Source organism: Balaenoptera physalus, assembly GCF_965194825.1.
Source record: "Balaenoptera physalus genome assembly, chromosome: 8".
NCBI lineage: Eukaryota > Metazoa > Chordata > Mammalia > Artiodactyla > Balaenopteridae > Balaenoptera > Balaenoptera physalus.
The window spans coordinates 48,968,645-48,993,011 of NC_138887.1; the positions used below are offsets into that span (position 1 = coordinate 48,968,645).

At 41.1% G+C, this 24,367-nt stretch overlaps 1 protein-coding gene across 11 annotated transcripts in view; it reads left to right on the forward strand.

The window, feature by feature from the left end:
- The window catches only part of RAPGEF5 (Rap guanine nucleotide exchange factor 5), a 224,964-nt gene that overhangs the window by 182,058 nt on the left and 18,539 nt on the right, over positions 1-24,367 (forward strand). For 8 of the 11 annotated variants that reach the window (XR_014266740.1, XM_082472678.1, XM_082472683.1 and 5 more), the window contains 7 exons: positions 3,248-3,345; positions 6,480-6,602; positions 8,302-8,480; positions 13,419-13,509; positions 17,197-17,247; positions 17,942-18,029; positions 24,146-24,210. Coding sequence is in view for 8 of the 11 variants with exons in the window: in XM_082472678.1 (XP_082328804.1) it covers positions 3,248-3,345; positions 6,480-6,602; positions 8,302-8,480; positions 13,419-13,509; positions 17,197-17,247; positions 17,942-18,029; positions 24,146-24,210 (695 nt within the window). In the remaining 3 variants the exon portion in view is untranslated. The other 3 variants (XR_014266742.1, XM_082472685.1, XR_014266741.1) reach the window with 3 other exon arrangements.

Consider the following 24,367-nt stretch of genomic DNA (forward strand, 5'->3'; position numbering starts at 1 on the left):
GAAACTGCTAAAGGATGAAATTACTTTCCGAAGAAAAAAGAAAGGCAGCCTTGAACTAGTCATTTTGCTGGCTGACAGTTTAATACTTAAAGACTCCCTATTGAAGGAAATAAAAACTGTACAATAAGCCGAAAGCTCACAGGCAGTGTTCCTTCAGGCAGACATGGGGAGTGAGCCCTGGTTATAGTTTTTGCCTCTGTTGGGCCTTATTTATCCTCAGAGAATGGTTTATTGTCTGTTTTGAATAAGATCACACAGATTACAAGCTGATACTATTGATCTGTGTGACCTGAACAGACCCCTGCGTTTTCACTGGAGCCTGTCAGATCTCAGTGTCAATGGCCTCCTTTTTTGGCTTACGATCTTTATTTAATATCTCATTAACCCTGAGAAAAATACAAAGAAAGTGACTTAGTCCCAGTAGTTGAAAAATGGGAGTACTGTGTAAACTAATCAGCCAGAGATGGGGCGGGCCGGGGAGGGGGGAGCAGATAAAGGGCATTCCTGTTTACCCTTTGTTATCATTCTAGAGGCAGGAGAAGAAGATCAGAATGTATTGTAGTTGATGCGAAAGCATTATGTGATGGAACATTGCCTCCTTCGCTTTGTTGCTCAGAGGCAGGTAAAATGGTCCTACAAGCTAGTTGATTACATATTCAAACAAATACAGCCCACCTCCCCTGTCCTAGTAAGTGAGTCGCTCCTTCCTCTCCCTGGGCGTTGTGCATCCCATCAAAACATTCTCTAAAGAAAAAGAGCAAAAATTTCAGAAACATGTGGACTACGTGAATTTTAATCAGGGAGTAGTTGAACGTTTCATAAAATATATTAGGTATTCCAGATAAATATGATATTTGTATATTAATTTTAAGTGACCAAAGATATTAAATGATTCTAAACAGTATTAAGCTTCATCAAAATCAGCATTTGCTTCTCAAGGCAATACCATTACAGAAAGTAATCACTGGGTCCCCATGCAGACGGAAGGTGACGGAGAAAGAAGGACCCTGAGAGAACCTGGTGGCACAGCTGAGACCCACACCCCCTTGGAGGCTGACTCAGAGTCGGCCCAGGGCCACACGTGAATCTGGGAATTAATGAGTGCATCTTTTACTACCCAATATCTGTTTGATGGCTGTGAAATACGATTTTTACACTCTATTAGATTCATCTCTCGTTCTAATGTGTATAGACTTATATAGCTAATCATCAGTAGCAATATCAGTTTATCTCTTGAATTATCTCATAGGTTTGGAAATATGCCATCATTTTCCATCAATTAGTAGTTTTGTCTGTTAAGAACCTTTCTGCCTGCAGCTTCATATCCCCCAAGCAATAATGTTCTTATGAAGAAAAAAAAGCCCACAGAGCTTAATGTATTCCTTGCTCTAGTTACGTACTTTTTAATAAATGTTTTAAATGCTACATCAAAATGAAATGACAGTGAGATCTACAGTTATTTTCTTTTTGTTAAAAAAAGTTTAGAGATGTTGGCCATGTTGTAGGTTTTGTGGATTTTTCTAAAAGGACTGGTACTATTACCCTCACAGCTTGCAGTAGGTTTCTAGCTGTTTTGCACCCAAGTTAGGTATATATGTATGTAGTAACAGAAACCTACCCAGTTACTCAGAGCTTAAAATCCTATCACTTTTCATCGTTCATGGTGTAGTGACAAATCTGAAAGTAAGAAAAACACTTCTAAGCAAATGGAAAAATTACTGTCTGAAAGCCATGGCATTTGCAGAATGCAAATTCCATAGCAAATGCAGAATGGCTCTTATAAAGTCAGATTTAAGGTATATATGGGCACACAGAGGGTTGCAAGAAATTGTAGCTAAAGAGGGAGGAGATAGAAGAACATCAGAGCCCGGCCATGTGGGATCATTTACTGCCGACGTCAACAGCCCGACATGACAATACTACTGATCTTTGCAATGCTGGGTCATAAAGAATGTATTCGATTATCATTTGTGTACTGTGTATCAAGCAGAAATGTTCAAAAGAAAATCTGACGCTTGAACTGATTAAGTTTTCTAGAAAAAGAGATGTGGCATATTGTATTTCCAACCATGCTGGGTAACTGGAGGGCTACCTTAGGAGAGGCTGATTATGTCACAGTGGAATAAAGTTGAGTATCACTTTGGTCGATTCCCGTCTGCGTCTTGTAGGTGGGGGGAGGACATTTTTCTATGAGAAGCCTATTGTGTTATAAGGGCCCACCTATGGTAGAAAAATGGCCAAAGGACAGGAACAATAGGGGAATAAAATAGAAGAAGAATAGATGAAAATATTCACCTTGACTAGTAGTCAAGAAACACAAATTAATCCGAGAATCTATTTTTGATTTTAGCAAAACAGTAAACGTATTCAAAGGAATGGTGAGCGTTGGTGGGTGTAAGAATTGGAAAGCAGTTTGGCAGCTTGTATCAAAAACTTAAAAAATGTTCCTTCGCTTTGACCTAGGAATTCCACTACTGGGAATCTATCTTAAGAAAATCATCTGTAAGCAGCCAAAGATTTATGCACAAAGATGTTGACTTTGGCAATATATGTATGGCTGCTGTAATAATAGATCCCATTTATCTAACCCCTGTTATGTGCTGGTCCCTGTGCTAGTGTTTAGCATGGTTCTCGCTATCTAATTTATATGACCAAAAAAAACTGGAAACCATTAAATGTTCAACAACAGAGGAAAGATTAAATGATGGCATAACAGACTGTTACATAACCAATTACACATGACGTGACATTATAAATAATCTTGACAAGTGGGTAAGTACTTAAAATAGGAATATAAAACCACATAAGGAATAATTACAAATACATATATCTGTAGTGATTATTAATGCAAACATATAAATAATAATTGTGACCATATGTACATGTGTGTACACACATATTTGCATAAAGATCAGGATGGAAATATACTCAACTGTTACCAATATTACTATCATATGGTTACTTTAGAGTGATGGGATTATGAATGAATTTTACTTTCTTCCCTAAGCTGTTCTGTGTAAAGAATGACTAAATATTATAAGAATGAATCACAAGAGGGTACTTCTTTATGGATAACGAGCATTGATTATCTGGTATCATTGTATCGCGTATGCGGAACGGAATTAAATCTACTTCACATCCCATTTACTTTTAAATATTTTTCTTTGGCAAATTTCACTCTTTAGATGTACTGTGAATGCCTACTAGGTGTTCTTGAGTTTCTAATTACTCTTTTTTGTAAATAAAGAAAAGCATGAACTTCAGCCAAATGACTTGGCCATCTCCAAATCCCTTGAAGCATCTGGTCGGATATACGTCTACCGGAAAGACCTGGCTGACACTTTGGTGAGTACCTTTAGCCTTGCACTTGAAACACACAGACACAAATGTCAGACTGAGAACATGTATTTGTATGTTTTAAAATGAATGTTAGAAAAATACATCAAGCTGTTTCCTCCTGTAGTCAACAGTACACTTTTCAAACAACACCACTTTTGCAAATCAAAGGCAGGCCCCTCTTTAGGGACTCTCAACCCCTCCTAAGTCAAACGCTATTTCTCTCTGAGTCCCTCTGAAACAAGGGATTTGAGAGATACGACTCCTTCTCTGATGGAATCTTAATTCCATTCTTCTTTTTTGGTGGATATGTAGAGGTTAGGCTGAGGAACGCATCCTGTGTGGATTTAAAGGGAAAGAGACTCTGTCCTTAGTACCTGTCCACTGGGTACACTTTGAGTGTGCCATTCCTTTGAAGAAAGGGTGGATGGTTAGCCTTCCCTGTGTAAAATGGCACATAACAGTGGAACATCAGATGCCACTGAAGCGTAAGCGTATGAAGAAATGTAGAACCCACACTGTATGTTATTTTCCGTCCTAAATTTAAGAACACTTACGCCTAACTAGATGATTTGTTCTTGTTCCTGAAAACCTCGGTCTCATGGTTGCTTTCTCAACGGTAGGGTCAGGCCTCAGATCCATCGCCCATAAAAAGTGGGCTGTACCAGATCGTGATTGTATCATCCAGACTCATGGTACTAGTCTGTTCCATGGAGTCATCACAAGGATGGGTCTTTCCAGATGGCTCCTGTTGTATATATAATGGAGGAATCTGTATACCATGTGGGTTAACCAAAACTGCTTATACGAAAAGTATCTTATGTAAAATTATCTGCAAGATATCAAGCTACCATAATGACATTAGTCACTCTTACCTTCACACTTTCTACCAGACATGTATGTACTAAGTAATTTACATACAGTATGTCATTTAACCTTCCTGCTAACCTTGTGAAGTTCAGAGAGGCTGAGTGACTTACTCTAGCTTCCCACAGCCAAGCCAGGGAGAGGGCTAGGATTTCAGTCCAGTTATATTTGACTCTGGAGCTCCTGCACCTTCCTCCTTGTACGTGAGGGAGAAAAGGAGAGGGAAACCCTTTGTCTTACTTGGGATTTCCCGATTCTGGGTGTCCTTCTGCAGGTCACCAGGCCTGTGTCTATACACGATGTAATTCCACCAGTGAAACTTGACAGACAGGATGCACAGCATCTTTGAGTAAATAATGAGATTGTTGTGACTGCCCGCCGCCCTCCCCCGCACCCTGTGAAGGAGAAGAATCTAATATGCAGTTGCCCTAGGCTCCTGGTGATGGAAGGACCCACACTCTAATTGTCTCCCACCCCCCAGCCCTCACCCGCCACACCCAGACTCCTCATGCGGTTCCCTCGTGTGCGTTCCCAGAGCGCTCTTCTGCTGCGGTCGAGGGCCTCGGAAGAGTAGAGGGCAGGCCTGGGGCAGTGTCTTGTGGGATAAACAGGTGCTGTGAATTCCGGGTTGAGCCAGTTGCTATCTTGTACTCGGATGCTTCCCCCACCAGCTTTTTGCACCACCTAAAAATTTCCCATTGGAATCAAAGTTTAGGTGATTTCATCTCCAGAAGATTTCAGTTGAAATGGAACATTGTAAGGGAAGGATAACGTGTGAAACCACTCATCTCCTCTGTGCTTGTGCATAGATCAGCCTTCGTGGAAAGCAGGAATCATAGCCCTGAATGAACGGAATAGAGAAATAGAAAGTGTTTCTTGGAGAGGGCAGTGGACTACCTTGAGTAACCAGAGGGCAGTGCCAGGATAGGGGGCACATTTAGGGAGAAAGTAGGAGGGGTAAAAAGCCAAGTGAAAATACCCTTACACCTCCAAATTACTAAGCAGAGATCTGGGTTACTTCCCAAGTCGTGGCTCTTTGAATGTCTTCCATGCAGCCCGGCGTCCATCTGGTCCCAGTCTAGCCAGACCAATCCCTGAGAAACCTGGGCTTTCCCCCACCTCAGTGTTTGCATGCACATCATTCATTCAGCCCTTACAGAGCTCCACCCCGTATCCACACTGGGGGGTACAGGGACAATTTGTACCTAAACCTACTCTGAAGAGAATCAAGCCTGTGGAAAAGCTTGTGAAGGTCTTTTGTCATTTTTTTAAATTAGGAAACCTTTACATAAATATAAGAATTCAACAATGCTAATAATTTATTTTGCAGTTCAAAAAATAGAGACTAATATTTGGATTCTGAAATATTCCCTTTATCCTGCTATGGCATTTATTTTTGCAAAGTCCCCTTCTTTTTTTTCCCAAGTCATTAACTATTTTAACGTCCTTAACTATTCAAGTCAGATGGGAGAATTTATATCTTAATTAGAAAATATCAAGTATTTTAAAAAGATGCCAGATAATTTTAATACGTTTAACAGTGACAATAGATTTAAAATTGTGGTGGCATTTAATAATTTTATGTCAGATTTTAAGGAAATACTATTATTACCAAACTCATATCCATTTGTGTAGGGAAAGCAATTGATACTTTAAAATAATCATCGACCATGGTATAAATGAAGTAACTTATTTTTTATTTCCTGTTTAAAATTTTTTTTTTTTTTTTTTTTTTTTTTTTTGCTTTCCATGGGCATTTTAATAAAATTTGTAAATGTATGTCTGGGATGAGACTCGTCAAACATATTTTCTGTAAAAGCCATGTCTGTCTTTATTGAAGTGCACTGTGACATTTCTTTTGTTTGTTTTTGTACTAACCCTGTTGGCACATTAATTCTTACCAGAAGCCAAAGTGACTTCAGGGCTTTCGCTTTCATTATGTTGTCTGCCGGGGCAGTGTTTTATAATCAGATATGTGTGTGTGTGTGTGTGTGTGTGTGTGTGCGCGTGTGTGTGTGTGTGTGTGTGTGTGTGTGTGTGTAGGGGGGAGGGGCAACTCAGTGAAGTATCATTGATCACATTCTACAGCTTCCAAGGCTGTTTGCTAAATTGGTTGTAACTCACTGAAAGTGAATGGACCAGGGAAAATATTAAGTGCGCTCAGACAAGATTTTTTTTCTAATGTGGGTTTCTAATGCCTTTCGATAGCCAGCCAATTCAGTGCCAAATATTTCGGAATTTACTGAGGATTCTTTTACTTTTGTCTGTCACCTTAGAATCCTTTTGCAGAAAATGAAGAATCACAGCAAAGGTCGATTAGGATTTTGGGAATGAACACTTGGGATATTGCTCTGGAATTAATGAATTTTGATTGGAGCCTCTTCAATTCAATTCACGAGGTAAGTAAGGAGGGAAATGATAAAATAAATGCTAGTGCCATTATAACTGTGAATTCTTTTTGAAGAATATTTGTGTGTGACTGGGTTTTAAGAAGATCCATCATCTGGTGATCTAGTTACGCTTTAGGATACCATGGCCCAAAAAAGATATTTGGGGACTTTAAATACATTAAAAGACTGACCCAAACCTAGGAAAATCAGAATACATGATCATGCTTTATTTGCACCTAATATTATACAATCGGATATTTGTGTTAATATAGTATAAATATGCTATATTTTGTTTGAAAACATGTATATATATATATATATGGAGGTCTAATGGGGTGGAAGAGGCATTTTACATTTGATACCTTTGATATTGACATTTTTATTTTTCCATGAGCTTTACAGAGCTTTACAGTACTTACATGAGAAACATTTATGTATGTACCTACGTGCACACGCACACACACATTCCCAAGAACATTCTATACATTTAGACTATGCTGCAAGACTTCAAGTACTCTATTGAAAATTTTGAGATATACTTCATATTTTTATGTCCATCACCCTTTCCCTTGAGGACAGCTTAAACATTTATAAAACAGTAGATGAGGGGTAAAATGCTACTGACAGGTGATGAATAAATGTAGCCAGGGGAAAGACTCACAGGAATCAGGAGATGAAAAATGAGGCAGCTCTGTGCTACAATATGTTGCATTTGCTTTGCTGTGTAGTGAAATGTTTCATTACAAGAAGGCCTTTCCTCCTGAAGAAGGAACTCGTGCCCAATATAGGGACCCCCAAGCTTCACTTTCACTTTGGAACGTTTTTTAAATGTCCTCATGTTTTCTCACCGACAACATTCCAACCTGATGATCTAAATTTGAGCAAGTAGTGAACTCATTCAAGCTAAATGACTTGTGACTTTGCAAATGGTAATAGAGTGGGGTGCGTCCCTGCTTATGTGCTTATGCCATAGGAGAATGTGAATTACTCCTGTAAAATATACATGCACACCCCTCCGGTTAGAAACAGATCTCTTCCATTGCTTTGCATATGGTCAGTCTATGTCACTCGTTACTGGTCTGACTCGATTTTGTCAGTTTTGTACCTTGTCCTAATCTTGCTCTCTTTCTGTGAGTTGACAATGTCTTATGTCAGTGGTTTTCAAAGAGTGGGTACCCAGACCAGCATTATCAGCACACCTGGGGACTTGTTAGAAATGCAGATTTTGGCCAGACCACAGACCTACTGACCCAGAAAATTTGGACGGTGGGGCCCAGCAATCTGTGCTTTAACAGGCCTCCAGGTGATATGGATTCACACTGAAATGTAAGAACCCTTGTCTAGAGAACCTACCTGTGAGAGTCTAATGTAATGATAGTCATTTGCACTTGAAGTTGCTTATAGAACAAGTTTGGGAAGTTTGGATTTGATTCAGCCTGTGACTTAAACTTTAGAATGTCTTAGGTTTTCACGAAAAGTGTCATCCTTGCATTCTAAAAAATTACATTTATGTAAGGCTTCTGCGTGAAGGCATTTCTGAAAGTCAAGATAAATTATCTTGAATTTACTATATTGTTATTTGTTATATCTAACATGTTATGATATGACAGTGCCTACCTGAAGTAGCTCTTAAAAATGAATTGAATTTTGTATCAACTCAACTCTGTGCTACAACAGTAAACACTTGTATGAATACATTGTCTTTCAGCAAGAGCTGATCTACTTCACGTTCAGCAGACAAGGAAGTGGGGAGCACACAGTGAACCTGAGCCTCCTGCTCCAGAGATGCAATGAGGTCCAGCTCTGGGTGGCCACGGAGATTCTGCTCTGCAGCCAACTGGGCAAGAGAGTGCAGCTGGTGAAAAAATTCATCAAAATTGCTGCTCAGTGAGTTTCTAGTGGTAAAAAATGCAATTCTTCTCCTCTCTTTGAGAGGGTACATTATTTTCCTTGTGATGATCAGAAGGGATGAGATGCAGAAGGGTACTATTGAGTTAAGTGACCAAATGATTGAAAAGGTCTGTTTTTGAATATTTCTGACTTCGCCTTTGAAGTATTTATATCTTAAAGTAAATGTCAAAATACTAGACCAAAGCACTCTGCTCTATGCTGCAGAAAAAAGCAGGCAGTGCACACATGCCCCATCGTGCAGCTAAATTACCCTTGTAGCCAGGTGAGCTACAGTAGGTTAGGAAAATGGGGGAAGGTGATGTGAGGGGGGTGAGAACCATTGAAAGTCAGATGCATTTCACGATTCTGCTTTTGGCTCCTTGATGCCCAGAGTATGAACTTTGCAAACTCCTTAGCAGGCCCTGCAGTGTCTGGTCGCACCTGACCTCTGAGCCTCACCCCATGCTGCAGCCACTCTAAATGGCTCTTCCTTTCCCATGCACACCATCATCCAAGCCTGGACCTGTGTTGCTGGCTCTTCCAAGAATGGCCACTTCCACCCAGCAAATTGCTGTCATTCTTCAAGACCTAGGTCGTATGTTGCTTCCTTCCTAAAATCATTCCTGACTTTCAAATGCAGGGTCAACTCCTCCTTACCCTGACCTCCCCCTACCATGCACACATGTTTTTTTTTTTCCTTTTTTAAAAAACTTCTTTATTATATTGATTAAACTTACCTTTTTATATAGAATTCCTTCAGTGGACTGTGTTAGCTTCCAAAGGACAGGGACCATTTCTAATCAGTCACTGTACCTGGGGTGCCTGGTCCTGAGCTTGGTAAATAGCAGTGACTCAGTAAAGTCGGTTGAATGACATTGTAGTAACTTCCTGGGAGCATCTCTTAAAATACCAGATTGATATCCTGAAACCACTCTTGGGACAGCTTCCCAACAGAAACAGGCAACATGAATCAAAATCTTTCCCAGTTCCTTCCACCTTCCAGTCTTCCCATTTTTTTTTTTCTCCTTTGTTTTTCAAAGTAGTTTTTATATCAAACCGTTTCTGAGTACATGTCAGTGTAATGTATTTAGGAAATATATATTGATCACTCATTCATGTTTGCACATCCATGCAAGGTATTGTGGGGAAATCAGAGTGAGCCTGCACTCAATCGGCTGGGGGGATACTTTCTATAACTCAAATGTCTAATTTGCAAAATAGAACCTGAGGGTGCCCGATGATGAGATGAAATTCTTTCAGGGGCTTTAGAGGATGGGAAGCTTATATGCCAAGGGTGTGGGAAAGGAGGATTAGAAAAACATTTGGAAGAAAGTAACATTTTGAATTCTGGGTAGGAATTCAAAAGAGCACACTGTCCGGGGAGGTCAGACTCATGAGAGAGAAGCAGAGAAGTTCATCGGAGGCAGAGAGCATGTGGTCAGAGAACCTCATCCAGTTTGGCGAGAGCGGAAGGTATTTGTAAGGAAGTTGTGGGAGACTGATCTAAAAAGGAAGATGGGACCAAATTGTAAAGGATGTTGAATTTCAGAATGAAAAGTTTAGACTGAATTGAGAAGGCGGTAGGGATTCTTTGAAAGTTTTTGTGCAGGAGATGGATGTGATCCAAGTTGTCCCTCAGGAAGGTTGATCTGAAAGTAGCACATAGACTGAACTGTTGGTGAGGAGACCCCAGAAGCAGGATATTTTGTTTACTTAGGTGAGAGATAATGGCGGTTCCTGACCTGGTGTTTGATGTGGCTGGTGATGGACGGAGAGATAGATAACAGATATGCCTAAATCTTGCACTACTTTTATGATGAATGCTCCTTTTTTGTTTGGCCAGTACATTTACTATAATAGCCTGTGACATTCTTAAATGTGAGGCTCTTTGGGATCAAAAACTTTCTTATAAATGCCAGTTACTTGGTGAAATGGGACATGAATGTCCTAAGGAGTAAAATGACACCACATAGCTTAGTTCCCAGTATAAGATTATATCTGTCCTCAGGGAAATGAAATATGTATATTCACATCTTCTCCATATGGCCCCATGCTCTTGAATTGTTTGCTGTACTGGTCTCTATCCCTGGCCCATAGAACAGAATGCCAACAGAAACATAAAGTTAAATTCTTCATAATCACACTGGTAGGAATAGCCAAGGGAAAACAATCATTTCCGTGATCACGAAGTGTCTTCCCTGCCTAAGGCATCCTATTTGCATATTCATGTTTCCTTCCTTCTTACCAATCCCATCCCCCCACCTCTGTGGGTTGAGTGGATTTTATTTCCTTGCACAAAGGAGTGTTAGACTGACAATAAACTGGAATGTTTTAGTGTCAGTCTGTTCTTACCTTGAAATGAATGAACCTTGGTACAGGAAGGTTCCAGATGGGAATGGTAACCCATATTTGTACTGTATCAACTCGTCTTATAGAGAAATCATTTCTATATTAATTTTTTTTTTTACAGATTCAGATGTTAAGTATATGTGGGTTTTTGTTTTTGTTTTTGTTTTTTTAATTTTAAGTATGACTAAAAAAGAGATCTGAACCAGGAAAATTGTTCATGGGGAGATAAAAGATAAAAAGATGAGACTTTATATCTAAGATTTTGTGTGAATAAATGATTCTGAATACAAAGAAGAATAATAAACTTTTTATAATGACTAATAATAAAATGATTTCCCCGAAAAGTCTTGTTTTCAGCTCCAGCAGTTGCTGTCTGAAAGGCTTGCTGTGTACTCTGCATTTGAGTGATGGGCAGAGTATAAAAATGTCTGGTGGGCCATGACAGAACCAGTGGGGCTTCCATCATGCAGTAAGGTGGGAGGACTGGGAGGAAGGGGAGGGCATCCAGTGCCTCTGGCATAGGGATGGGGCACCTCTCGCTGACCTCAGCATCTTGTCAGGGGAGCCTGGCATCATCGCATCAAGAGATGGAGCTGACTCAAGTCTCTTCTGGCTGATGTGAACTTGCCAGAGTGTGATGAGACAGAAAGGGTGGAATGAGGGAAGAGAGTGGCGGAAGGGAAGCAGAGTTGTAGTGTTGATACCTTTAGGCACCCGTTTCTCAGAAACAGGAAGATTTCTAAACCATAGACCAGGGAAGTGTCCTGTTTGTTTGTTCATGGAATATACCAAGCAGGGTCTACCCAGGAGACAGTTGGCAGAAACCAGCTAAAGGGGCCAGTTAGACTGAATTTCAGGTCCTCTTGCCCACCGGGGAACTATAGGCAGAGTCCAAAGCTGGGCAGGAAGACTGAAAGGAACAGATCATGCCCAGTGGAGACTCCGCAGTGAGGGGCTTGCAGGACTGTGTTCACCCAGGTATTTTGGACACTAGGTGCATAGGCAGCAGTGCCTTTCCAGGTTCCCCTATTAATGGAGCTAGAATTTCCAAAATGCTCCCATTGGGTGACCCCCACTGCCTTGATACCCACACGCATCTATACTGGGCAATGTCCAGTCCATGAGGCTGGCTCTGGGAGCAGGCAGGTTTAGGCAGGACCGGCCAGGGCACAGCCACCTCTATATATGACCACTTTAAGGGCCCAAAACAGTTTCCTGGCTCTGAATCAATGCTCCTGTACACACCTGTGCGACTGGAAATCAGTATAGTTTTGAGAGACAGAAGTTTTTAATATGTGTTGAGAACCTTTAAAGTCATGATAGCTTTTGATCAATCCTGTAATGACTGGAAGTCTAACTTAATTTTAGAAAATCATAAATACAGTAAAAAGTTTTGTTCACAAAAGATACTTATTGTAGCATTTTACATTGATTTGAATTGTATTGAATTGAAAATAGTTTAAATGTCTACAACAAGGGAATAAGTAAACAAATTATGAAATAGGTTTTTGATGAAGTGTTCTATAACCATTAATGATAACAGTGAAGAATCCATAATATATAACATGGTATAAAACTGGAAAATCGGGATACAGAGTTGTATATACACTGTTCCCAAATTCCATTTGAGACATTGATGGAGATGTCATGGAAGAGATGACATGTGAGGGCAGCTCGATCAACACGCACTAGGTACTTGTTATGCCTCTGACTTACTGCTAGGCACTTTCATCTTTTTTCATATTTAATTATTAAGTCCGGGTAGTTTTAAAATTTTCAAATCTTTCCTCAGAGAAGTTGTTTTCTAATACATCCCAGATTAAGGAATATCTGGAATTCACAGGCTGTTCCGGCCAACCTGGAGGCCCACCCTCCCTCTGCTTCATCAAGCCCCTCTGCTGGCTTTGAAAAGTAATGGAGTTTTTTGACTGATTAAGTTGAAGGGCAAGATTGACGTTCTGCAGAGCAGATAACCTTCCAGAGTGAATGGAGCTCAACATGGGCTTATTTTGCATTTTATTTCCTTTATTCCTTAAATGAGAAACGTGAGACAGTGTCCCCACAATATATGCCATATTTTAAATACATACATAACATAGTAGCTATTTTGTTGAGAGCAAAGAAAATATGTCTAAATGTAATGGGAGGGGGACCTGTGAGATAAGAGGGCCTTGTTTCTCAAAAAAGAAAGACAACATACAGATTATAGATACAGAATCAGGAGCTGTTACAATGAGTATGGGATATATACAGAAACATGAATGTAAGAGCTTTCAGTTGAAATTGTCAGTGCATCCAAAATAGATTTTTAAAAGGGAGGAATCTTTTGAAGTATCCAGAGGGTATCAAGAACACAGATCTCTTCCTAAAGGTAAGGAAGCATTTGGAATCCTTTCATTTGTGTTGAGGGGATACCGCCCCATCCCACAGGGACAGTCAAGACTGTGTAGGTCACAGAGCAGAGTTCAGCCCTGCCCTAGAGGTTGAACTCTGTGGCCTGGGAGAGTCTTGGCAGCTTTATCTTTTGTGATCATCTGGTGAAAGGATGTTGCCTCAGAGTGCCTTCTGCTTTCTTTTATTCCATAGCTGCAAAGCCCAGAGAAACCTGAATTCTTTCTTTGCTATTGTGATGGGTCTCAACACTGCTTCTGTCAGCCGGCTGTCCCAGACCTGGGAGGTGAGCCCTGGGGGTCCATACGGAGGGTGGAGTTGGGGCTGGGTTGGGGACAAATAAAACTGAACGGGAAGTGGTCCAGCTAACAGTCTTTATTTAAAATAAATGGTTTAAATGAGATACGTAGCACTAGAAAAAAATGTTAAAAAATTAGTGTCTCAAGTCGTCAGGAACTATTTTCATCAAATGGTCTTCAAAATGGTTCTGTAATATATATGAAAGAAACACAACTTGTAAAATGCTTCCCAGCTAGAATTAGTTTTCTGCTTTTCTCCCGTGATGGCCTGGTTACAGTTCCATGTTGGTCATTTCAAAAGCTCACCTGTGTGTCCAGAAGCAGATTTGCAGAGATGCTAATGAATTCAAGCTACCAGTCCTCTCACTTGTGGGGCCTCTGGCAGGATGTTCATGTGGATGATGGATATCTTTACAGAATCTGCAAAAGTAATTTTGTATTCTTTTTTCCTAAAGAGGGCCCACAAAATGTTTTAAGTTTCAGGCCTCCCAAATCCTGGCTCTGCCTGTCAGGGTTGTGTGATGAAGGCTGTTTGGGTTCGAAGGGGGAGGGGGCCACTCAAGTTAGCGCACGTTCTGAAACGTGGACTCTGAGGGTCTACGTGGGAAGAATGGAAACTGGGGTGTCCCTAAATGTCGCCAGACACAGATGGAGGGCCCTCTGCCTCCCCCATGACCCCGACACCTTCTTTCTTTGGGCTTTCGTTTCTTTCTCTCTCCATTCCCTACTGACTGCGTACGTAATTCCCCGTACCATTTCTCTGTCTCATCCTTCCTCTCTGACCGTCAGGTCTTCTCCCTTACGGGTCCAGGCTGCCTGTGGCTCGCTGTGGCTCCCTCAGCCTCTCCCCACCCTCAGATTCAGCTCCTCTTCCTGCCTGCCCTGCCCTCTTCCTGGTCCCCAGTTCACACTCCTGCAGGAGAGAAGCTGACAGGCCAACTCTTGTTTTTCTCACATTCCATCTCAGCGACGGTCTGTGGGCAGCTTTGGGGTTCACCTTCTTTGCGTCAGGGGCCACACACTGAGGGAATGCGCAGTGGTGACCCGAGGGTCAGGGTCAGTGCTCCTTAAAGGGGTTCAAAAGAAAAGCAACAAAAGGCTTGCATCTCTGGTTAAGCAAACCAGATGCGCACACACTTCATGAGATTCAAGGAGGTGGGCCAAAAAAGCCGCAATTGATCAGAGCAGGAGGAAAACAAGTGGCTAGCAAGGGTCCGGGGAGGAGAGTGGAATTTTAAATTACACCCGGAAAGAAGGCTTGATCTGCAAACTTTGAAAGGAGAACAGTTCAATTAAATTCACATGGTGTGTATTTCACGTGCACAGCGACTGCCTGCCATGTGCACAGCTCTGCATCAATGCCGTGGCAGATGGAAGGTGGCCAGCTTAGCACAGGGTGTGCTGTGGTCAAGGAGGTCTTGAACCGGTTCCAGGCGGGCCCCAGCAGAGCAATGGAGGAATCATGCTGTCTTAGGGTGGCTGAGAAGCCTTAAGCAGCAGGGCCTTGGAAGCTGAGCCGGGAGTTGCTGGGGGCATTGGGGTGGGCCTCCCTCGCAGAGGTGAGCTCCGTGTCTCTAGGCCTGGAAAGTGATCACAGTGTCCTAAATAGGCAATACAGGCAGAGAAGTCGGTTTGAGGAACTAGAACAGAGGTCAACAAACATTTTGGGGAAAGAGCCAGATAGTGAATATTTTTAGGCTGTGCAGGCCATGTGGTCTCCACTGCTGTGACTCAACTCTGTCATTGAGGTTCAAGAACAGCCATGGTTAGTTGATAAATGATGAGCATGGCAGTGCTCCAGTAAAGCTTTATTTGCAAAAGCAGATGGGCAGATTTGGCCCATGGCTGACCCCTGGAGTAGGTAAGTTTGGCTTTAGATATGTTGAGTTTGAGATGACACCGGGATATTCGTGTGGAATATCCAACAGACTTAAGATACGCAGCTCAGAAGAACAATTGCCATCAGTTGCAGATGTCTGCGTTTTATCTTTTCGCATTTGATTTGTCTTGCATTTATTAATACATGTGTATTGGTGTGTGTAACAGTAGCTGCCAGATCAAACAACCTGTGTGCTGTCAAGATGCAAAATTATCAATCTGATAATTTTGAATAATTTAAAAGTCTATTGTGGGGTTTACCTCATTATTTTGATTTGTTTTAGAAGCAGAAAATCTCACAAATCTTCTAGAACAGTCATAAGTGTTAATAGCTGGAATTTGCTGAGCACCGACCACGGACCGTACACTTCCTATGAGTTATCTCCATTTCAATCAGACAACGTGGAGACTCACTGCAGACACACAGCTAGAAAGGGGCAGAATTCAAATTCAGAGTGACTTACTCTGAGGCATCTAGCTTTTCACTTCACCATGTTAAAGGCAGGCTGGGGCTTCCCTGGTGGCTCGGTGGTTAAGAATCTGCCTGCCAATGCAGGAGACACGGGTTTGACCCCTGGTCCGGGAAGATCCCACATGCCGCGGAGCAGCTAAGCCCGTGCGCCACAACTACTGAGCCTGTGCTCTAGAGCCCATGCTCTGCAACAAGAGAAGCCACTGCAATGAGAAGCCCGCGCACCACAATGAAGAGTAGGCCCTGCTCGCCGTGACCAGAGGAAGCCCGTGCGCAGCAATGAAGACCCAACGCAGCCAAAAATAAATAAACAAATAAATAAATTTATTAATAAATAAATAAATAAATAAAGGCAGGCTGGAAAATTCCAGGCCCTTCTTCCTTAGGCCCAAATTTTTATTTGGGAAGATGACCTATGTTTCCATCCTCTGTCCGTCTTCATGCCACCAGTTGGTGTGGGTGATCTTTACAGTTCAGTGATTCTATCCATCAAAGTGCAGGCTTCATCATTTAGGGTTTTCATGGGCTTTCACTATTTAGCCCTCTGCTGTGAAACATAATTATATCATTTATACAAAAAACATCAGCCAACATTATTATTTCCCACTTAGCAAGACTGTTTAAGAAGGTGAGAGCAGGGCTTCCCTGGTGGTGCAATGGTTAAGAATCCACCTGCCAATGCAGGGGGCACGGGTTCAATCCTTGGTCCAGGAAGATCCCACATGCCATGGAGCAACTAAGCCCATGGGCCACAACTACTGAGCCTGCGCTCTAGAGCCCATGAGCCACAACTACTGAGCCCACATGCTGCAACTACTGAAGCCCACGCGCCTAGAGCCCGTGCTCCACAACAAGAGAAGCCACCGCCATGAGAAGCCCATGCACCGCAATGAAGAGTAGCCCCTGCTCTCCACAACTAGAGAAAGCCCGCGTACAACAACGGAGAACCAAAGCAGTCAAAAATAATAAGTAAAAAAAAAAAAAAAAAAAAAAAAATGAGAGCATTTGTCAGAGGTAAGATACAGAACCAAAATCCAAGTTTTTATTAAAAGATCACCAGTGTGTAGAATGTTTAACCAGCTGGATTCCTGATCATGTGGCTGTTATTTATTTTAAACTGTCTTTAGCAACATTCCCAAGGAAGGTCGCATTAAGGAATGATGAAAATCGCATAATGAGAAGCAATCAGGGTAGAACCAGATGATAGAGCTATTTATGTTCAGAAATGTGACATATGTAACACAACTTAATGAACATTCCCCTTAGTGCCTCTCAAAATAACTGACTTCTTTTGACCTTTTCTTTTTTGTTTGTTTGTTTTTAGAAAATCCCTGGGAAGTTTAAGAAACTTTTTTCTGAACTTGAAAGTTTAACAGTAAGTAGTTGAGCCAAAGTGGACTTATTCTTCGAACTGGTTGCTGGTGTCCAATTTCTTTCTAGATTTCAGTTGTCGGTATCTGCACTTCACCATGTCAGGTAGCTTAGACTAGTTCACTTGTATATGAAAATGTAGCTTTGCTTCTTACAGAGTGAAGCAAGTTAACAGTTAATGCTTCTTCCTCTCCGTGGAAAACGGTAGTGAGAATGGTCCTCTTGGTATGATATTCAGAAGGCAGATTTTTAAGTATACTCAATTTTCAGTCTCTTTTCAGATTACAGTAAAACTGTTCTCCTGTTTTCTCTGCATTATCTGTGCATTATGAGGGCAGTTTTTCTTTGCAGTGTGCTTAACAAAAGGCTGTGGGGTTACCTCATGGTAGAAACTATGGAGAAGAAACTGTACTTAAGGAATCTATTTGAGGGAAGAATAATAGGGCAATCAAAAGGTGTCTGTCCTTTGCAGTCATTTCCCATTATTGTCAACCAATAACTTGACTTTCATTCATTGCCTAGATTTCCTGCCCTAATTTAGTGAGTTTATTCTCCTAGGAAACCTTTATCTACTTTGTTCTTAGGAAGAACCACTCTATATCTAAATCATGTTCAAATTGTATAGTAAAAGTGGATTTAGAATTGTTTCTATAGCACATTGATTTTTCTTTCTCTTTGTAACCTTCTTGGTTCGGCAGGATCCTTCCCTGAATCACAAAGCCTACCGAGATGCATTCAAAAAGATGAAGCCACCCAAAATCCCTTTCATGCCCTTATTGCTTAAAGGTAACAGTTTTCTATCTTTTATGCTATGTAATTCCATCTTCCAGAAATTTATCACTCTACAGAGAGCAAGAAAAGGAATCTCAGTTTATTTCTTTAAAGTAATTTTGACATTCAGACCTAACTGTGTTGGCTTGTGATTGTTTTTCAAATGTTCAATTATTTATGAAATGCTTAAAATACTTAATTGTACTTAAGCAGACATCAAAGTGTTTTCGATTGATTCACAAAACTTGGCACTGGAAACGTTTGTGTTTTTACTTTAGTCTGCTTTAAGCATTGTCTTATTTGAGTCTACAATTCACTTAATTCAACCAATAATAAGGCTGGCATAAAGAATCCAAACAGTGATCAGTCACGTTCTATGTGTGCAACTTAAATTTCAGAGATTCAACCCGTGGCCTTCTGCTGTGTGAGAAATACCTTTGGTCAACCCAGGCAGTGTAGTGTATGAAGAGTTTTGGTAGGGAATGTACTTTCTTCTTTCCAGGAGTGAATCCAGTTGGGAAAGTACCTGACAGCTCCAAGTTAGTCGACTAACTTCTCTTCTGTAGAGCACCAGATCATTCATCATGAAACATGTTAGTTAAATTTACTGACGATCTCAGGGGTCTCTTTCAAACCCAGGGGATTAATGAAAGGGAGGTTCGTTTTCATCTGGCCTATGCTCCTGACATTTAGTATATATCCTACCTATGTGCTTTCCAGGAGAAGCGGGTTGGTCATTTTTCTTGGCTGTATTTTGATTCTTTCCAAGGGATTATAGGAATACTCTTTTATATTGCCTTCACCCTTCAGAGGCTTGTAAATTCTGCTGGCTCAGGCCCCGGTGCCTACACCCATAAGTGTGGTTCTGGAAATGAATTACCTGGGAACTGGATTGCTGGTTGGCCTGGCCGTCTCCTCCCTCACCTCCCCCCATCGCCAAGCCCCACTGGCAGTAAAGCTGATACTCCCTTTTCGGCTTCTCTCAAGAACAACCAGAGCTTGGAGAAGTGTTGAGTTGCTATGCATCCCTGTAGCTATTTATTCAATCTTCATCTAGTATAAAGCAAGAATTTCTGGGAAACAATAATGTATTAGGACAATTGAGAGTCACACAGAATGCTTCATTCGAGCTCAAAAGATTCTGTGAAATGTAAATGGATGAAACAAGGAGAGACTGTAAAGCCAGAATACCAACTTAAAAGTTCATTTAATTTTTCATGTTTATTTCTAAGATAAGTTTATTCAGGCTTCTGATTTTTATTTAAAATAAAACACCAGCTGGAGAGCGGGGGTGGTGGCCTGTGGGAAATGACACTTAGAATTATTTAGACACAAATAGGAAAAATAGGAAGTGAAGACAGATCTGGGAAAGGAATTGATTTTAGGAAGACAATATTTTGAAACAGTGGATGTTTTTAAGGTAATGAGAAAACAGTCGACAATGTCCCGTTAACTTAATTAGATGTAAGCTGAGCTTTCTGCTATATATTAGTGGTTTTTCCCCCAAAGTACTTAATGAGTCAGGTGCCTCACACTTATGTCTTAGCTTGGATGCAATTTTATGTTTTACTGAGTTTATCTAGACCTCTTTGTCAGCAGCAAAACAAATTTCCCTTTTTTCTTTTTGTGTGTGTGTGTGTGTGTGTGTGTGTGTGTGTTTAAATTTTTTTTTTTATAAATAGGTTTTTTCTATTTTTTTTTTTATACAGCAGGTTCTTATTAGTCATCAATTTTATGCACATCAGTGTATACATGTCAATCCCAATCTCCCAATTCATCCCACCACCACCCCACCCCCCCGCCACTTTCCCCCCTTGGTGTCCATACGTTTGTTCTCTACATCTGTGTCTCTATTTCTGCCCTGCAAACCGGTTCATCTGTACCATTTTTCTAGGTTCCACATATATGCGTTAATATACCATATTTGTTTTTCTCTTTCTGACTGACTTCACTCTGTATGACAGTCTCTAGATCCATCCACATCTCAACAAATGACCCAATTTCGTTCCTTTTTATGGCTGAGTAATATTCCATTGTATATATGCACCACATCTTTTTTATCCATTCGTCTGTCGATGGGCATTTAGGTTGCTTCCATGACCTGGCTATTTTAAATAGTGCTGCAATGAACATTGGGGTGCATGTGTTTTTTTGAATTATGGTTTTCTCTGGGTATATGCCCAGTAGTGGGATTGCTGGGTCATATGGTAACTCTACCTTTAGTTTTTTAAGGAACCTCCATACTGTTCTCCATAGTGGCTCTATCAGTTTACATTCCCACCAACAGCGCAAGAGGGTTCCCTTTTCTCCACACCCTCTCCAGCATTTGTTGTTTGTAGATTTTTTGATGATGGCCATTCTGACCGGTGTGAGGTGACACCTCATTGTAGTTTTGATTTGCATTTCTCTGATAATTAGTGATGTTGAGCAGGTTTTCGAATTTCCCTTTTTTTCTACTGAAAATACATTCTCTCATTCACGCTAGTAAATTAAACTTTTTTTTTTCATTAGAAGCTCAAGTTTAAAGAAGCACTTGTTTTTCCTTTATCTTAATTTTTTGTCATTATAAAACAACATTAGTACTCTCTTGCATTTAAAGTTACTATTTTTGTCTGAAATAATTTCCAAAGGAAAACAGGATGAAACTTTTAAATATGTGTATATCACGTCTGAGGTGAGACATTTTGGAAAACATAAATGACATTCTTAGCTTTTGTTAAATGCAAAATTATTTTAAAATTTGTTGTAAACTAGAGCAACCAACATTTTCATGAAAACTTCCCAGCCCTCCCCTCTTGTGCCTCCTGCTTTGGATTGCTTTTGGTTAGAGAAAGAGACCAAATTGAACTCCTTGGGTGTAAAGAAGGATTAGGGCTCCCATGTTTCATTTTTTGAGATAGTCAATTCCCAATACCATGCAGATTATCAAATGAGCACATAACCTAAAAATGCTTCCAGCTATCAGCTTTTCTATTTCCCAGTGAATTTCTTACTTCTGATTTACTTTTCCCCCCTACTGTGGAATCCAGTTCAGAAAGTGGTGAGTGGGAAACCCCAAGTAAGTGTTGGGGAAAGGATCCAGCTGAGTTAAAGGTCAAAAGCAGTTGAATAATCTGTATCACAGCGTTTTGGGAGATGGTAGTCCTTCCAGTAGAGTGAATAATCAACAGGTGTCTGTCTGAAGGTAAACTGAGGTCGTGTTTGTATCTTCGAGCGCAGATTATTATTGCACATTTGCAGGGGTGTTTAAATAAAAGGAATGTTGAGGTGCTCGTATGTTTTTTCCTTCTCTTTCACTTGCCATCTCTTCAAACGGAGTCCTTTCATCCCCCATCCTGTTATATGAAGTGTTAGGAGCGTGTTCAGATGTCTCCAGATAAAGGGGTCTGGCAGTAGCTCGTTTCTAGCACTCTGAACCTGGTGGGTGCCGTGAACTGCTTCACAGCCCATGACTTAGGTTCTGAGACCCCCGTTTTTGAGCTCAACCACCTGTATTGGTTTATCCCTCTCACGCCTGCCTCATCACACACCTGCCATTCATCTGCATCAAAACCTTCAGCCATTTGACCCCCTTCTCCTGGGCAGCAGCCCCTTCCAGCCCCTCTTGCCTCCCCACCTGTCCAGACACACTTTCCCTGCCTTATCCTCAGGCCAGCATCAGCCTAACAGCCCCCCACCCTCAGTAGAGCCGCCATCCTTATGCGCTGACCTCGACAAGTCCTTGAGAGTTGAGGTTAAGCAAGATCACCCAGGCAGAGGAGAGGGAGGAGATAGAAAGGGGGACAAAGGAAACACTTTAAAAGTTGCAGAGGCCCCCATCTCCCATGAATTCAGCAAGGTGGCTGTAATGGGTGGTCAGAAATGTCCAAGTCCTTTCGGGTACCAGAGAGGCACCGTGGAGAGAGCAAGCAGGCTGCCTGGGCTTGGGTCCTGGCTCTGAGACTTAGAACTGTGATCATGGGCCAGCTGTGCTTGTTCTTTGGACCATCGTTTCTTCACATTCTTTTCCTGCTAGGGCTTTTACCTTATAGTCTTTTGTGAGGATTAAATGAGTTAATGCCATGTCTGACGCTGTTAATAAATATAAGCCACGTTATTATCATCATCTTTGGGAACATAGGGAGGGGATGAAAAACCTTGGAACACTGGGGAAATGGACCAAGAAACTCTGACAGGGCATTTGTAATCCGAATTCTCCGGGAGTGAGGAGTTACTAGGCTCGTAGGTGGTGTTTAATGTAGATAGAGTACACACAGTGCTTTGCTTGCTGTACAAAAAAGATACAAGCTAACTGTGTTGGCTACTCTTTTTCTAAATATTGTGTCAGAGGCTGAAAGCTTGCAATTCTATTCTGAAAGCAAAACAGTGAAAGAAAATAACCAGAGAGTTTGTCAGATGACTGTGTAGTTGTGAATTGCTTCCCTGCTAAGACATCAGTTTAAAAAAAAAAAAAATCGAGGGGAAAAAAGAAAGAAAAAAGGCTTAGGAAAACGTTGCAGTCTGGTGGGTCTGGAAGCTGTGAATAAAGAATGCCATGAGAAAAGGGTCGTCATCAGTGCAGTCTGTAACTGTGTAACTGGTGTTGCCCCCTGGTGGGCAGTCAAAGCTCAGCGGCTGGGTGTGTTGCAGGCAGGCCGATTTCCCAAGCACCTATCTCCTAATTGCCCCATAGGGACCAGCAGAATCAAAGTCTTGATTAAATGCAAATGCTTTCCCTTTCTATTTAGAGGAATTTTAATCTGTTCGTTTCCCTCTTTTATATCATGTTATTTTAACAAGATTTTTGAAAATGATGTTCATTTGGTTTGTCCCCCATGTCTGTGATATAACGTGATTATTTGCATGTTCTTTAAATTGTGGTATATTTCTTTTTTTTTTTTTTTTTTTTTTTTTTTTTTTTAAAAGTTGTGTTTTTTTTTTTGTTTTGTTTTTGTTTTTTTAATCATTAGAGCTTCTTTTTTTTTTTTTTTAAGTTTAATTTTTATTTATTTATTTATTTATTTATGGCTCTGTTGGGTCTTCGTTTCTGTGCGAGGGCTTTCTCTAGTTGCGGCGAGCGGGGGCCACTCTTCATCGCGGTGCGCGGGCCTCTCACTATCGCGGCCTCTCTTGTTGCGGAGCACAGGCTCCAGACACGCAGGCTCAGTAGTTGTGGCTCACGGGCCTAGTTGCTCCGCGGCATGTGGGATCTTCCCAGACCAGGGCTCGAACCCGTGTCCCCTGCATCAGCAGGCAGACTCTCAACCACTGCGCCACCAGGGAAGCCCTGTGGTATATTTCTTAACTTTGATTCTCCGCTGTGAGGATTCCCTGACGCTCAGTCACTGACCCTCTGATCTGAGTTTTTATAAGCCATCCCCTTTCAGAGCTTCAGTTGCTGTTATTATTGTAACTCATCCCTGTCTCGTGAAGAGACGCTCCAGTAAGTTTTGCGACCAAAAGGAGATTTTTATTTGAACATCTTCTTTCACTTCAAATGCAGTGAGGCTCAAATCAAATTAACATTCCCGTCCTCTGAAAATATATCTTCATCCTACTTTCCTTATGTTGTTTTCATCAGTGATGCTTGCTTTCCAGTGGTTGAATAGACCCGGAAACCTTGCCTTCTCCAAACCTGTCCCATTCCTCATTCATTTCGGATACCCAGTCAGGCCCTGGCTTTGAAAACCAAAAATCTAAACATCCAAATCTAGACCTTAATGCTTTAAGTAAAGCAGATCCATATACTTTGCCTGGGATGGTTCAAAAGCAAACACATAAATATTAAAATCCTTTTTGTTTCTGGGGGTTCAGTTCTTTTCTGCTCAGCGTTCTGGCCTAAAAACATAATGGACCAGTTAAGTTATAGAATAGTGTTAGTGTATATTAAGCAGGTTGAAGTCAAAGCCTGCAATGTAAGAGCAAGATATATACTTGCATGAGCGTTATAATGTTTTCTCTCCACACGCATACATTATGCCCCCTCACATCAAATACTATTCAGATTCAATTTCAAGTTGCCTGGTCAAATGCATGAAATAACCCATAATGTTTAAGAAAAATTAATAAGCTGCATTGCATCTATACCTCTTCAACTCTGACTCATGATCTGTTCCTAATGGTACATATATCTTTTTGTTTTTAATTTTCAGATGTAACATTCATTCATGAAGGAAATAAAACATTTTTGGATAATCTTGTCAATTTTGAAAAACTGGTATGTAAAACGTCACTATTTCTCCTTTTTCCCACTGTAAGGGAAGTGTATGCTTCTCTTGCGCCAAGAAACAAATGGTTTAAGTGCTTTTCTCCACTGAATGTGTGGTGATTTATTTGCTGCATGTTGTGCATTATCAATACAGTGCATTCCAATT